Here is a 16,298-nt window from a genome sequence, read left to right as displayed (position 1 = left end):
AATTATTAGGAAATGGAAGACATACAAGACCACTGATAATCTCCCTCGATCTGGGGCTCCACGCAAGATCTCACCCCGTGGGGTCAAAATGATCACAAGAACGGTGAGCAAAAATCCCAGAACCACACGGGGGGACCTAGTGAATGACCTGCAGAGAGCTGGGACCAAAGTAACAAAGCCTACCATCAGTAACACACTACGCCGCCAGGGACTCAAATCCTGCAGTGCGAGACGTGTCCCCCTGCTTAAGCCAGTACATGTCCAGGCCCGTCTGAAGTTCATTTGGATGATCCAGAAGAGGATTGGGAGAATGTCATATGGTCAGATGAAACCAAAATATAACTTTTTGGTAAAAACTCAACTCGTCATGTTTGGAGGACAAAGAATGCTGAGTTGCATCCAAAGAACACCATACCTACTGTGAAGCATGGGGTTGGAAACATCATGCTTTGGGGCTGTTTTTCTGCAAAGGGACCAGGACGACTGATCCGTGTAAAGGAAAGAATGAATGGGGCCATGTATCGTGTGATTTTGAGTGAAACCCTCCTTCCATCAGCAAGGGCATTGAAGATGAAACGTGACTGGGTCTTTCAGCATGACAATGATCCCAAACACACCGCCCGGGCAACGAAGGAGTGGCTTCGTAAGAAGCATTTCAAGGTCCTGGAGTGGCCTAGCCAGTCTCCAGATCTCAACCCCATAGAAAATCTTTGGAGGGAGTTGAAAGTCTGTGTTGCCCAGCGACAGCCCCAAAACATCACTGCTCTAGAGGAGATCTGCATGGAGGAATGGGCCAAAATACCAGCAACAGTGTGTGAAAACCTTGTGAAGACTTACAGAAAACGTTTGACCTGTGTAATTGCCAACAAAGGGTATATAACAAAGTATTGAGAAACTTTTGTTATTGACCAAATACTTATTTTCCACCATCATATGTCAATAAATTCATAAAAAATCCTACAATGTGATTTTCTGGATTTTTTTTTCTCATTTTGTCTGTCATAGTTGACGTGTACCTATGATGAAAATTACAGGCCTCTCTCATCTTTTTAAGTGGGAGAACTTGCACAATTGGTGGCTGACTAAATACTTTTTTTCCCCACTGTATATATATCAACACTATGAGGTTGGAAAAATGTTGTGCAATTTAGAAAATGATGATAATGCCCTTTTAGTGTAAGAGCTAGTTGAAAAGATTGCCTGAAATTGTAGCCTGTTTTGGTGAGATGGAGTTGTGGTGACATCACTGGGTGATAAATTAGTTAATATACCAATAAGAAATAGAGTTCCAAACCTCTCTGCCAATAACAGCTAGTTTTAAATGTTCCCCTCCCCACTCAGACCACTCCTAGACAGTCTTAGCAAAATTCTTGCTTGAGAAATTGCTTGTTGCTAAGAAGCAATTTTTGTTTATTTTTAACCATTTTAATTGAAAATAATCAAGGAAAGGTACTACATTGTTATCCAGAAATGATTTGATAGAAGAAGATAAAACCGGCTGCATTGTACCTTTAATAAAACATATGCTCCCAATCTGCACAGAGGGGTGATGTTAGATGTACACAATGACAAACTGGATTGGTACTCATCATTCACATGTTGTTGGACCTTGCTATTACAGTAGACACAAGCACTCTATAGAAGCTGTATCCATGTCCTTAAAAGTCTCATCTACAACACTGAAACAAAGAGAGGCACCTTAATGACAACCAAAAGGACCATTGGAAAAGGTAGGGAAATGGTACAAAGATGAAACAACCCTCTTTTTCCTCCTTAATGGAACTATTTCAATGAGTGAATGAGATTGTTATTCTTCATAAACGGGTTCCAGACAAAAAAATATAGAGAAAAAATATATAAAAAATAATAGAGGCTATTGTAGGTTAGTAGAGTGAAGTTTGGCCACAGCATCAGCACTAGGATGCATTCCAAAAACTCATCGCAAAACAACAACAGCGGAAACAGCCTATTTTACATACATGACAGGGGTAGGTGTGAGGAGAAATATGGAGGAAGGGAGGACATCCTTGTAAAGGGAATAAGTAAAACTAGGGATGAAAGTCATAGGCGAGTCAAAGGAGAAAGTCATAGCAACAATAGTTAGGGAAAGGGAAGGATAATGGGAGATAGAGAGAGTGGGCAGCAAGGGAGAAGAAAATATGCAGATGTGGGATGCTTGTTGCTGGGGCAGCCGTAAACACTGTCAAAAACATGGCCCTGGCCAGAGAAATGACTTCACTGGTCGGCAGCTGTGACACAGCGGAAGAGAGTGAATGAGGGAGATACACATTAATCTCTCATGTTTACAGATAAACAACACACGTAGACTAAACAGGACACAAACCCCACATTGTGCAAGATAAAGCACAACGACACACTCAAAACTAGAGGCATATGACATACGCACACTGTAGATCAACGCTGGGCAACCTGGCAACCCAGCTGGGCCCCATTTCCCATATGAGAGAATATATTACACAATGGAGAAAAACTTGGAGAACACCCCCATAATTCTCAAATTATCACATATCAATTAAGGAAATTGTGAGAGTTGGAACGTGAAAGGATGACAACATTTCTCAAAGCTTTGTGATCTACTGGATTTCCCCTATATGTTAATAATTAATTACTTTCACAATACTACTATTACATAATTGGAACTGTTCACCTCAGTGCCAAGAAAATAATGAAACTACCCACCCACGTTCATTTCCAACAGAGACATAATGTTTCTATATTGTCTGATGATGTTTTACTGCATAGCTGTTGAGTGGTGTAGTAATGTGATTTTAAGGCCCACTGTGGACAATAAATATGAGTCCAGTTACTAATTTAGAGAGTAGGCTCGGTTGATGTTTACAAAATATCTGAATATAGGCTTCGGCATGACAGAATTTGTAAGTTAGCCTACTCCCCCTGCTGGTAAGCATACATGCACCCATTCTATATCATCTTTAACAGGTTCTGACTAGCATTACAAATTAACTGAAATACCAGTAGGCCAAAAGGGCGTATTAATCCTCTTGATATCTGTTCTAACATTGACCTTATCATTTTCTGTGCCACACAGAAAGAGGGCGATCAACAGATAACATCTCAAGTTGGAGGCAAGCTCACGGCCTACACCCAATCAGGCCTGGCGGCCGGGCAAGAGTACACAGTGACAATCAAGGGAGAAATAGATGGGAGAATGGGCGCTGAGAGCACAGCAGAATTCACCACCCGTGAGTCAGGAAACCCCATTTTGTATCTCCTTATTATCATTTTCTACTTCCATTATTGATAGATATAAATGCAAAGTTCTTTTTTTCCCCCACTACTTTTCCCTCACCTACCACTCAGTTATCTCTGGTCCCACAAACCTTCAAGTTGTGAAGACAACCACAACATCTGCAGTTGTCCAATGGGAACAATCGCAAGGAGACATCGACAGGTATCGCTTAACTGTTACACCCAATCAGACAGACGGAACAGCCAAGGGAAGACAAGACCTGACCCTGCCCCCTGAGAGGGACTCTGCCCAGATTGACGGTTTGGACCCGGGACATTTGTATGACATCACAATAGTGGCTGAAAAAGGCAGGATCAAGAGCAAGCCAGCAACAGTCCAAGTCACTCCTGGTGAGTTTTATTGGATGAGGGGGTTGCTTACCTTACTTACTACATTGCATATGAAAAGATCCAGGGACTAGATCGTATAAGAAGCAATCTTGATTTAGTGTGTCAGATTCTTTATTAGTTTATTTGGAAATAAAGACCATAAAAATAATACTATATTTTGAGATAAGGGAGTTGCACAAATATACAGTCATGAAACAACAAATAAATTGTGAACTAAGCAGAAGAAGCAGGAGAGAGAGAAAATCATATGTTTAAAAAGAGAGGGAAATCTCTGAAACAAATTGGATTCCCTGGCAATGTGAATATGCGAGGGAGGCCAGCCCTGCTCCTGTGAAGTGTTATCCCACTAAAGTTAACATGTCTAGACACGTCATTATTCAATAGAGCAGGTCATTGGAAGTGAAATTAAAATGTTAGATTGAAATGAATTTATGTACAATATAAAAACTCCTCCTGGAGCTAAGCTGATCTCTCTTCGTAAAATATATCTTCATTTTCTTTCTTTCTTTTTGATAATTAATGCTGCTCTCTTTCTTGACAATAGCAGCACACACTTAACTCACAACATTGAATATTTCAGCACCCGAACAATGAATGGCAAGGTTGTTTTAATGACCAAATGTAATAATCTTTCCACTTCTCCCTGCAGGTTTGGACAGCACATAGGCAAACTATTTATTGCACTAATGTCAATGCAGGTGTTGTTGGAAATAATCATTTTTCTAATTGTTCAGTTCAAAGATAATATTTGTGATTTTCCCATTTGGATCTAACAGTGTTTCCCTCCAGTAGTGGTATCTTTGATTCCAAACAATCGCTTCATGCCTTTAGGAAAATCCACAAAGACAATATCCAAGGTGACCATGCAGGTAGCACCAGGAGTAGAAAGCCATGAGGGAGACCCAGCAGGGAATACAAAGCCTGTGAAGGACATCTTCTACATGAAGGCCAAGGGTGAAGAACCAGAGAGGGGGAAGGATTGGAGTGGACCAGGCGCTGTAACAGTCGAAGGAACCAATGGAACCAAAGAGGACAAATCTGTTACAACCAGTACAAGACCACTTGTCAACACAAAATACAGGGTTGTACCTAAACCAGGTGATAGAATAACCTTGCCCAGGAAACCATACATTGGAGGGTCTATCCATTTTAATGGTACAAGAGTAGGCCAGGGTGGTAGGAGAGTGGGTCACAGTCTCCTGAAAAAGCCTTCAAGCAGAAATCCATTGGAGGGACCAAAGGTCAAGAAGACCTTAGATACTGACTCTAAACCAGAAAATCCCTTTGTTGGGTACAGGACTATAGCCTTAACTGTGAAAGACACTAACCTGGAGACAAGTCCTCTTGGAGAAAAATATGAAACTTTGACAAAGACCTATCCTGTCGGAATCCTTCCTGTAAATGCCACTCCAAGCTCTGGTTCTGATCAAACAGTGATTCCTGGCCTAAAGGACCTACCCAATAGAAAAAAAGGTACAGAGACTGAAACAAATGAGCCAGGGCCAGGTACAGATGGTTTGGAGCATACCACCACATCAGAAAAAAATACTATGGTTCACCCGAAATGTGTCAACAAGGTTAAATTGACACACAGGAAAGTCAATGTGACCCGTAGAGAGAGAGTCATTGGAGGGAGGGTGAATGGCACAATAGTTAAAAATAAACCCACAACAGAGCAGGGGTTTGCTGAAAAAGAGGACAGTGCACTAAAAGTGTCTGAAACAGGACATTCAAAGACAACATTTTCTGAGCGCAACCTGGTAATTCACACACAGAGAAAAGCAGATGACATTTCTCCACACACCACACAAAGTCCTACATATCCAACTTCCTCTTCACCGTCACCAGTATCACCTACTTCCTACATGTCATGTTCTTCTTCAGCTCCTGCAAAACAAGATGAATCAATGACCGGTATGGGTAAACCCATGACTGACAGACACGTGGTGAATGCAAAGACTTTGCCTGTTCCCCAATCCCAATCATCCAACCTCCCTCCAGAAAGGGAACCAACATCCTCCAGTGAATCAGAACAAAATGGCAAAGGACCATCTCCCTCCAACTCTGAGGAATCATACTCAGATAAAGATCATGTTGCAGTAGCAGAAGTGGATGTCAGCAAAGATGGAGAGAAAACCACTGGCGTGGGATTGTTTGGAACCAAACAAAACAAAACAAAGACTCTGAAAATGGGCGGCACACCACCTTTTCGCCGCCTACCTCCAAAGGGGCCCTACCAACGCCGCCCAAACCTAAATATGAGACCATTCCAAAACAGGACACGTTCACCTTCTTCAGCTCCCACAAAACAAAATGAATCAAAGACCGGTAAACCCATGACTGATAGACAACTAGTGTTTCCAAAGACATTACGGGTTTCCCCAGCCCAATCCTCAACCCTCCCTCCAGATGCTCAGCCAGAGAAGGCACCAAAATCCTCCAATGAATCAGAACAAAGTGGAAAAGAATACTATTCATCATCTTCCTCCACTTCAGAGGAATCAGACTTTACTAAAGAAAATGTTACTGTGGCAGAGGATGGTATCAGCAGAGATGGAGACAGGGCAACTGACGTGGTGTCGTCTGGAACTGAACAAAACAAGTCAAAGACTCTGACAGTGGGCGGCACCCCACCCTTACGCCGTCTACCTCCTAAGGGGACCCAGCAACGCCGTCCACACCCAAATATGGGAGCATTCCCAAACAGGACACGAACAAACCTGAGACCTCCTCAGCATCCATCAAGAGGCCCCATACGCAGACCTTTCCCACCTAAACTGACAAACAGGGACAATGGCATCATCGTTCAAACCACTCAACCAGGGGAGCAGGGCTCCTACAGCACCAGCCAGAATGACACAAACACAGACCTTAAGCCCAAAACTCTCCTCAAGAAAACAAATGCCACAGCTAGTAAAATAGCACGAGGTCAAACATACATGAGAAATAATGGTAGCTTGAGCCAAAGGGGCCAAGATTCAAAAACAGGCCATCCTGACAAAGGCAGCCAAGTGAGGAAGACTGCTGATTCAAGAGACAGCCCAAGCCCGATAAATGGATCAGATGTCACTACTACTGGAAAAACAGGCCAGCCTCTAAACTCAGTGGGGGTTCAAAGCATAACCTCAGCAGGGTCCGTACTCGTTTGGGGAGCACCAGAGGGGATGTACAGAAATGTCATAGTAACCCGGGAAGAGCATGGAAGTAAGAATGAGGCAGAGGAAGAGGAGGAGAAGGAAGAGGATGAGGTGGAGAGTGAGTCAGAGGAGGATAGTCAGGAGGAAAGGGAGGGGGAGGCACAAACTGAGAAGGAGAACAGGGGGAATGAGGAGGAAAGTGAAATGGGGGTGAGTCAAGGTAAGGAGGGAGGGGAGGAGAACACTGTTACCAATAGCAAAAGTGATAACCATAGACAGAGCAGCGACAGTAATAATACAGCTAAAGTTGGTGACGGAGGTACAATCAAGTTCTCCAAAGTCCTTCCGGGGTCGGCTCGCTCATTCCCATTCCAGAATCTCCATCCACAGACCCGCTATTCCCTGTCCGTGTTTGGGAAGGGTCCCGGACTACGCTCCAAAATTCACAGACTCATCGTCAGCACAGGTACTGGCCATAGTTAAAACTCTACCAACTACTACAAGGGTTCATTAGCTCATTGTTCAAGCACAGGACTTCTCTTTTCTTGAACTATGCAAGTTATTCAAGACACCCAAGTTAGATGCCGATACATCCTCACACCATTTTAGGTGAGGTATACTTACACAGCTGCTTGATCCATATCCATTTCAAGAGCCATCACACTCTTGATACTGTAACTTCCTGAATTACAGTACTTCATCATGTTTGTTGTTAATTTGCATCATCTGCTTATTGATACGGTGAGCTGTGTTTGTTTTGTTTTGTCTTTGACAACCAAAGGCTTTTAATTAAAGCAATGTCCAAAGCTTTAATGACAAAATATGCAATGACCAAATAGTCATGCATCTGTACTAATCATTTGTATTTAATGTTAACCCCTTGTTTATGCCATGTTGTGCAGTGATGCGTGCAACTGTGATGTGTGGTGTTCATACTGGGTGCATTGTGGAAAAACAGGTATGATTGCCAAAACACACAGGGGAGATGGGCTGTTGCTAACTGGGATACTACTTGAAGTGCGTCCCATCAACAAATGTGAGCATATAAGTTAATCATTTCCTAAATGTAGGTTATGTTGAAGGATACTCTTTCATAAAGGTCATTTCTGAAATATAATCTATAATTATTACATGTGTAACAGTTGCAGATCCAGGTTTTTGATCAGTGATAAATCTTACACAATAAACACATGATTATATAGTCCTCCTGGTCCATATACAACATATCATAAACAGCCTGTGTTTTCCATTTTGTACATGTACAGTATGTCAACCCAAACACATCCATGTGTTAAGCACATACAGTGCCTTCAGAAATTATTCAAATTATTCTTACCCTTTCACTTTGTTGTGTTACAGCCTGAATTCAAAATGGATTCATTCTTTTTTTTTACCCATCTACACACAATACCCCATAATGACAAAATGAAAACATGTTTTTAGATTTTTTTTCAAATGTATTGAAAATTAAATACAGAAATATCTAATTTACATAAGTATTCACACCCCTGAGTTAATACTTTGTAAAAGCACTTTTGGCGGCGATTACAGCTGTGAGTCTTTTTGGGTAAGTCTCTAAGAGCTTTTCACACCTGGATTGTACAATATTTGCCCATTATTCTTTAAAGAATTCTTCAAGCTCTGTCAAGTTGATTGTTGATCATTGCTAGTCAGCCATTTTCAAGCCGATTTATGTCATAACTGTAATTAGGCCACTCTGGAACATTCAATGTCGTCTTGGTAAGCAACTCCAGTGTAGATATGGCCTTGTGTTTCAGGTTATTGTCCTACTGAAAGGTGAATTAATCTCCCAGTGTCTGTTGGAAAGCAGACAACCAGGTTTTCCTCTAGGATTTTGCCTGTGCTTATAGCTGGATTCTGTTTCTTGTTTTGGAATATTTGTATTATGTACAGGCTTAATTATTTTCACTCTGCCATTTAGGTTAGTATTGTGGAGTAACTACAATGTTGTTGAGCCATCCTCAGTTTTCTGATATCACAACCATTAAACGCTAACCATTTTAAAATCACCGTTGGCCTAATGGTGAAATCCCTGACCAGTTTCCTTCCTCTCCGGCAACTGAGTTAGGAAGGACGCCTGTATGTTTGTAGTGACTGGGTGTATTGATACACCATCCAAAGTATAATGAATAACTTCACCATGCTCAAAGGGATATTCAGTGTCTGCTTTTAAAATTGTATTACCCATTTACCAATAGGTGCCCTTCTTTGCGAGGCATTGGAAAACCTCCCTGGCCTTTGTGGTTGAATCAAGACATTTCAGCTTTTCATTTTTAATTAATTTGTAAAAAGTTAAAATACATAATTCCACTTTGACATTATGGGGTATTGTGTGTTGGCCAGTAACAAGAAAATCAAAATTTACTCATTTTTAAATTCAGGCTGTAACACAACAAAATGTGTAAAAAGTCAAGGGGTGTGAATACTTGATACACCATCCAAAGCCAAATTGATAAAAACATTTATATATTTTTTATCAATCCATTTTTTTTCTATCAATCTTTGCGAAACATTGAAAAACCTTCCTGGTCTTTGTGGTTGAATCTGTTCTTGAAATTCACTACTCGATTGAGGGACCTTATAGATAATTGTATGTGTGGGTTACAGAGCTGAGGTAGTTATTCAAAAATCATGTTAACACTGTTAATCAGTCCATGCAACTTATTATGCAATTTGTTAAGCACATTTTTACTCCTGAACTTATTTAGGCCTGCCATAACAAAGGGGTTGAATACTTATTGACTCAAGACATTTCAGCTTTACATTTGTATACATTTCTAAAATGTTCTACAAACAAAATTCCACTTTGACATTATGGGGTATTGTGTGTTGATCAGTGACACAACATCTCAATTTAATAAATTTTAAATTCAGGCTGTAACAAAACAAAATGTGGAAAAAGTAAAGGGGTGTGAATACTTTCTGAAGGCACTGTACTGATGAAAATTACTTTGATATTCTTGAGACCATCTAAAAGACTTAAACCATTCAGCCACAACCGCCATTCACTGCTGGTCTGATCTTCTCTCACTTAGGGTAAGCTTTAAGTCAGCAATCTTCATTGGCTCCCTTCATCACTCACAAAACCCAGGGTAAGACCATGGTTGGTCTCTATGGTTTTTCCTGATCTTAAGTGTGAAATGTACAGATTTTAATCCTATGAGTAATTTAAAAAATATATATATATTAAAAAAAAATGAAATTCCACAAGGTTTTAACGATTAGCTATTTTTTTTGTTTTTTTCAGAGCGTGAGGTCTCAAATGTTTTTTGGAATCATTATGGCAGGATTCTGCTCACTCAAGGTTGAAAATCTGTTGGTCAACACATTTCTTATTCCTTAGAAATTATCTTTCTCTTGCTTTATCTCTCCTATTCATGTATTCAAATAATTTGTGGTCAACTGTATGTCAACATCTCTTCGATTTTTCCTGTCTTCTGTTATAACTATTTTAACTTTTTCTCTTTCCTACCAACTTCTTTTTTTTCAGGATCAAAAGACCAGCTCAACATTAATATCTCATTATTTTCCATTGCTTCTTTCCAGGGTCCAACATCTGCATTTAACAGTGACACCTTTGTCTGTTTTAGTATATGCTGTACTGCATATACTGTATATATGTTTGCACTGTACATATATACACAAACTCAATGGAGCACTAATAATAACAGCGTGAGTAAAGTATGGGTGCACCTACATTTTAGGGCATATTGACCACAGGAGGTAGGGCATATTGACCCCAGGATGTTTTTACCTTCCTTTCTTTCTTCCTGTTTTTATTTGTCTTCCTTTGTTTTTGTGTCTTTCTTTCTGTCTTTATTTGTCTTTCTATCTTTTTCCTTCTTTCGTTTCTCTTTTTCGCTCTCAATCACACACGTCATTCCCGTGCCATGCCCAGGTCCAGAGCCTCCCTCAGGTCTTCTCTTCAGTGAAGTGACTGAGACGTCTTTCTCTGTGTCCTGGACCAAGCCAAAAAGTCCAGTGAGTGGCTTCAAGGTCACCTACACTCACACACAGGAAGGTAGGACCTTATACAGATATTCTGGAGGTCAAAATCCTGGCTGTTGTCACGTCAGTTCATTGTGTATTCTTTACATCTGTAGAAGACTTCATATTTCGCAATTTGCCTGTTCTATTCCAGGCGAGCCTGTCTCCGTAACGGTGGACTCTGGGGATTCCACTCTGGCACTGTCAAAGCTCTCTCCGGGGTCCACCTATGAGGTCAGTGTGATATCCATCCTTGGACTGGACGAGAGCGATGCAATCAAAGACCTGGTTATGACACGTAAGTTTACTGTTGACTTTCAGTTTTAGGATTAATGCTAATTTACAGGAAGTTAAATTATAGTAAGTTATCAAGACTATCGACATCCACTTTTTTTGGTCCATTGTGGTGTCTCTGTCAACTAATTTAAGTTAAGCATTAAAAACCACATTAGTGATGTGTTTTTTGTTTTGTTTCTTACTTTCATGGGTTCTGTGTTCTCATAATTGTTCTAACAGGTGCAGGATCTGGGAAAGATCTGTGCATTTTCATATTTTCTCAAAGGTCTATTCTGGAGCTGTTTCAATTTCAATATCTAAATACTTTTTAGCAAGAATAAGATTCCTATGTACAGTACGTTGCGAAATCTAATTATATATCAAAGGGGTTTGATTTCACATAGTGATAACTAATGCTCACTTTCTCTTGCCTTCATTTTTCAAACCCAAACTTAGTCCCTGACCCTCCAACGGATCTCCAGGCCATTAATGTCACAGACACCAAGGCCTTGCTGCTATGGCGACCAGCACTGGCAACGGTTGACCGTTACGTCATAGTTTATGGCTCTGAAAAAGGTAACGGGGATCACAGGTTGGATATTCATCACAATATCCTGTGGGACTTTTTAAACCCCTAGCCGTATTAGAGCATTTCCCTTTCCAGTTGGAGCTTTCACAGGCCACAGGCATTCAAGATGAGATCATAGTACTTGTATTGGCCAGTCAGTTTATGACCACCCCAACAGCATTACAATATAAACACTGAGAAATAAATTAAATCCTGCTGCCTACCTCTCTCCCCTGCCACTCACCTGTGCTCTCTTTGTCGCCGCTTACTTGTTTCTGTGTCAACCAAGGGTCAGATGATGTGAAGATCACTGTATCGGGCAACGCAGCGGAGCAGCAGCTGAAGGGCCTACAGGGCTCCACTATGTATGCCGTCACGGTCACCAGTCAGCTGGGCAACCTGGACAGCTCTGCCGCCATCACCGTCTTCACCACCACTAGTGGTCAGTCCGCACACACTCTCAAACTACCCTAATGCTTTAACCAATCAACTGACCCGAGACAGAGAAGAAAAGGAAGGCTGTTGTTTTTATTGAATCCCACAACTGAGCTTCTTGTGATTGTGTCCATGTCCATCTGGCAGGATCTGCGGGAGACGGGGAAGTCCCGCGTGACCTGAAGGCCAGTCAGGTGACTCCTCGCTCAGCTTTGTTGACGTGGAAAGCACCCTCTGCCGCCATGGGAAGCTACAAGCTGACCTATCAGACGGAGGGACAGGAGATGCAGGTAAGAAACACTGATTAAAAGGTGGAGACAGACACACATTCTATTTTATTCAGTACAATAAATTAGGACAAAATGCAACAAACTCTAGACAGATGGCCTATTTCTTCTCAACAGGAGGTTACCATTGACTCCACAGTAACAGAGTTCAAGTTGACCAGGCTGCATCCCATGTCCAAGTACACCGTGCAGCTACAGGGAGAGAGGGGAGGGAGCTCCACTGCTGCAATTTCCACTGAGTTCACCACAGGTAAGTGGTCAAATATATTTCACTAAACTGAACAAACTAAATACATACATCGAAAGCGCAGTTTCATAAAGTTGGTCTCTCTCTTTGATTTTGTCTCTCAGGGAATCTCCTTTACCCCTTCCCAAGTGACTGTTCCCAGGAGCTGTTGAACGGGATGCATGAGTCTGGAGAGGTGGAGATCTTCCCCAAGGGAAAGCAGGGAAAACCAGTGTTGGTCTACTGCGACCAGGTGACTGATGGAGGCGGCTGGACGGTAAGAGGAGATGATTGTGAGAGGGACCATGTGTCTATCCTGTTGGTGAATAGAGAGATTGGTATTTTTAAATATATTCAGATGTAGGCAATAGATTTAGCATTATTTGTGTCGAATGTAATACATTTGACTGCATAATAGCAATATCCCTTAAAGGAAAATACCACTCAAAAACGATATTTTGGTATTTCATTAGTATTAGTTCACTGTTGATACGGTCCCAAAATGTTTTACATGTCAGCAATTAAGTTTTCAAGATATAGAACTTTCAAAATAAGTCTATCTTAAAAACTTGATCGCTGACATGCAGAACATTTCAGGACTGTATCAACAGTGGACTAACGAAACAAATACCCAAATAGTTTTTGAGTGGTATTTTACTTTAACTGACATGAGAGGGAGTTAAGGGTTGGTTAAGGATGGTATATGTCAGCTGTATGAGCATGTGTGCTTTCCAGGTTTTCCAGAGAAGGATGGATGGGAAAACTGACTTCTTCAGAGGTTGGAAGAACTACAGCAAAGGATTTGGAGAACTGAGTGGGGAATTTTGGCTGGGTGAGAGTCATTCGTCACGCGAAGTTTGTTTTCACCCGCTTCAGCCGCAGTGCACCAGCATAACATCAAACAGAACTGTTATATTGACGACACAAAAGCTAAACCATGTCACTTTTATGTAAACAGTGCAAGCCCTCATGACAGATCAACTCTGTAAATAGACCCATTGCTAGGCAGAGAAATTAAACAGAACACCAGATGAGATGGATCAATTTAATGTGGAAATGTATGGCAAGAGGGTAGAAAAAAGTGGACTACTGGCACTATTGGTGCACGAACAGAAGGAAAACCAAAAGCAGTAGCAGAGGGCCTATCATTCATCAAAGCCCTTTCACTTTATTGGAGCAATTGGCTGAGCATTAGCGCCAGTAGCACAGTATCTATGGTGGTCCTCTGTAGCTCAGCTGGTAGAGCACGGCGCTTGTAACGCCAGGGTAGTGGGTTCGATCCCCAGGACCACCCATACACAAAAATTTATGCACGCATGACTGTAAGTCGCTTTGGATGAAAGCGTCTGTTAAATGGCATATTATATTATTATTCTAACATTGAGGGCATCATGCTCATTTCTGCTGTGTAGATCTGATGAAAATAAGTATTCAGCGCCCCTTAGAGGCAATACATCTAGTTTCCTTCAGTTGCTCGGCAGTAAGCAGTTTTTTGTGTACTATAACACCGTGTTTCCCACTCCTCTCTATCCATCTATAGGTAATGAGAACCTACACAATCTAACCAACATGGCACCAATGACACTACGTGTGGACCTCAGTGCAGGGGACGAATCAGTGTTTGCTAAGTACTCCACATTCACGGTGGACACTGTTAAGAGGAACTACGCTCTCAAAGTGTCTGGGTACAGCGGTACAGCAGGTAAGAACAAAATCTGTCCACTAAAAAGGCTTGACATCTTATTGTGCATATTTCCACATAATCATTAAACCAATCCCTTATTTTCTCTCACTATCCCTCTATTCCACACCTACTGTTTCCCTCGTCACACCTGCCATCCGTCTTTCTACTCCACCTCCCTTTTCCCCTTTCCCTCTCTACTTTTTCGTCTCGGTAGGTGACTCTATGAGTTACCACAATGCGCGCGTGTTCTCTACCAGAGACAGAGACCCCACGCCTTTCATCACCCGCTGCGCCATGTCCTATAGGGGGGGTTGGTGGTACAAGAACTGCCACGAGGCCAACCTAAATGGCCTCTACGACACCAATGTCAATCACCAGGTAATGCCAGCTGACTTCATACCTCATTTCACTATTTCAGAGTCTATGTCATCAAAGTAATCTAAGTCAACTACTACAATCAATTACATTTTTGGAGTGGTTTGTTAACTGAATTGTCTCTGTGTCTCAGGGTGTGATCTGGACTGCCTGGAAAGGCAAGGACTTTTCCATCCCTTTCTCTGAGATGAAGCTCCGACCAACATCTTTCACCCCTCCAGCTCAGGGGTAATGACAAAGTGGTGGACAGAAAATGATAAGGGGAGAGAGGCACACTTTATGAACACACACACACAGGTAACTGCCCAAATAAAGGAAACACAAACATGAAGTGTCTTAATAATGCGTTGGGCCCTCACGAGCCAGAACAGCTTCTATGTGTCTTGGCATTGATTCTACAAGTGTCTGGAACTCTATTGGAGGGAGGCGACACCATTCTTCCACGAGAAATTCCATCATTTGGTGTTTTGTTGATGGTGGTGGAAAACTTTGTCTCAGGCACCACTTCAGAAACTCCCATAAGTGCTCAATTGGGTTGAGATATGGTGACTGACACACACATTACACACACAGACACACACACACACACTTTATAACACACTATGCTCCTTTGAGACCCCTCTTTCAAAGTCACTGAGATCTCTTCTTCTAGCCATGGTAGCCAAAATAATTGGCAACTGTATATTTTTATACATGACCCTAAGCATGATGGGATGTTAATTGCTTAATTAACTCAGGAACCACACCTGTGTGGAAGCACTTGCTTTCAATATACCTTGTATCCCTTATTTACTCAAGTGTTTCCTTTATTTTGGAAGTTTCCTGTACATAAGCACACAGGCAAACACACTCAATCACACATGCATACACAGTACATGCACCTATTAGCTATAGTTTGAAAGTCTCCCAATGCCTTGCTCTCCAGACTAAAGTGATTACATTTTTTCAAATGTATAGAGGACAGTTATCCATCCATATGTTATATTGTACAGTTTCTAGATTATCTTTGCGATTTCCTTTTTTTTTTTACTCTATATGTTGTGGCACCTCTCACGTCAGCTGTAAAAATGTATGCACTGTCCCCTCGCTATGATGGTACAACCGTGGAAATGAGCGGGTGAATAATGGAGATTTCTGTTTGTACTTGACTAGTAATTATCGAGTTTTGGTGTTTGTCCTTTGTTTGTCTTATTTGTGGTTGTATGTCCTGTATTTTCTGTTGCCCCAATTCTCAAATTGTAGTTGCTACAATAATAAAATAATGGTGGAACATGGGCAGCAGAAGCCGCTCACTAAAATGATTTTATTGATTTTTTTATTTCTGTATTCGTATATTCTGTCTGTTTCCAGTATTGTAAATGGGCTAATAGTTCAACATCTGTCTTTATTTATGTTGTTGACACAAAATGCACTGGGTGTACCATTGTATGAGCAAGTACTGTATGTAAGTGAGGTTCTCACTGATATAAACTAGATGATAGATTTGGAGACCTTGAAGATAAACTGTACAGTGACAAAAGGTGTGACAATACACAGTTATTTTTTTATGTTGAATACCCAACCCTCCTCACTCTACCAAACTCCCCAATGCATTCCCACTGGCCATTACTCACTGACAAAGATTACACCTACTGCACTTTTACTGAAATGAAACAGTTGTACTACTACAAGACAATTAATG

The 16,298-nt window shown here is 41.3% G+C and overlaps 1 protein-coding gene across 1 annotated transcript in view; it reads left to right on the top strand.

Moving 5' to 3' along the window:
* LOC311106856 (tenascin-like) overlaps nt 1-15,918 on the top strand; it is a gene marked incomplete at its 5' end in the record, with an annotated part of 30,230 nt that extends 14,312 nt beyond the window's left edge. The window contains 13 exons of the mRNA XM_084149236.1: nt 3,071-3,224; nt 3,343-3,621; nt 10,678-10,800; nt 10,921-11,064; nt 11,499-11,618; nt 11,900-12,052; nt 12,193-12,335; nt 12,450-12,582; nt 12,684-12,835; nt 13,294-13,390; nt 14,099-14,260; nt 14,457-14,620; nt 14,751-15,918. Coding sequence (XP_084005362.1) covers nt 3,071-3,224; nt 3,343-3,621; nt 10,678-10,800; nt 10,921-11,064; nt 11,499-11,618; nt 11,900-12,052; nt 12,193-12,335; nt 12,450-12,582; nt 12,684-12,835; nt 13,294-13,390; nt 14,099-14,260; nt 14,457-14,620; nt 14,751-14,849 — 1,923 coding nt within the window. The 3' untranslated portion in view covers nt 14,850-15,918. The remainder of the gene's footprint in view (nt 1-3,070; nt 3,225-3,342; nt 3,622-10,677; nt 10,801-10,920; nt 11,065-11,498; nt 11,619-11,899; nt 12,053-12,192; nt 12,336-12,449; nt 12,583-12,683; nt 12,836-13,293; nt 13,391-14,098; nt 14,261-14,456; nt 14,621-14,750) is intronic.
* Nucleotides 15,919-16,298: the final 380 nt, after the last annotated feature.

This window comes from Coregonus lavaretus (genome assembly GCF_964263955.1).
Source record: "Coregonus lavaretus genome assembly, chromosome: 3".
NCBI classification, from domain to species: domain Eukaryota; kingdom Metazoa; phylum Chordata; class Actinopteri; order Salmoniformes; family Salmonidae; genus Coregonus; species Coregonus lavaretus.
This window is presented reverse-complemented; position numbering and strand designations above follow the sequence as displayed.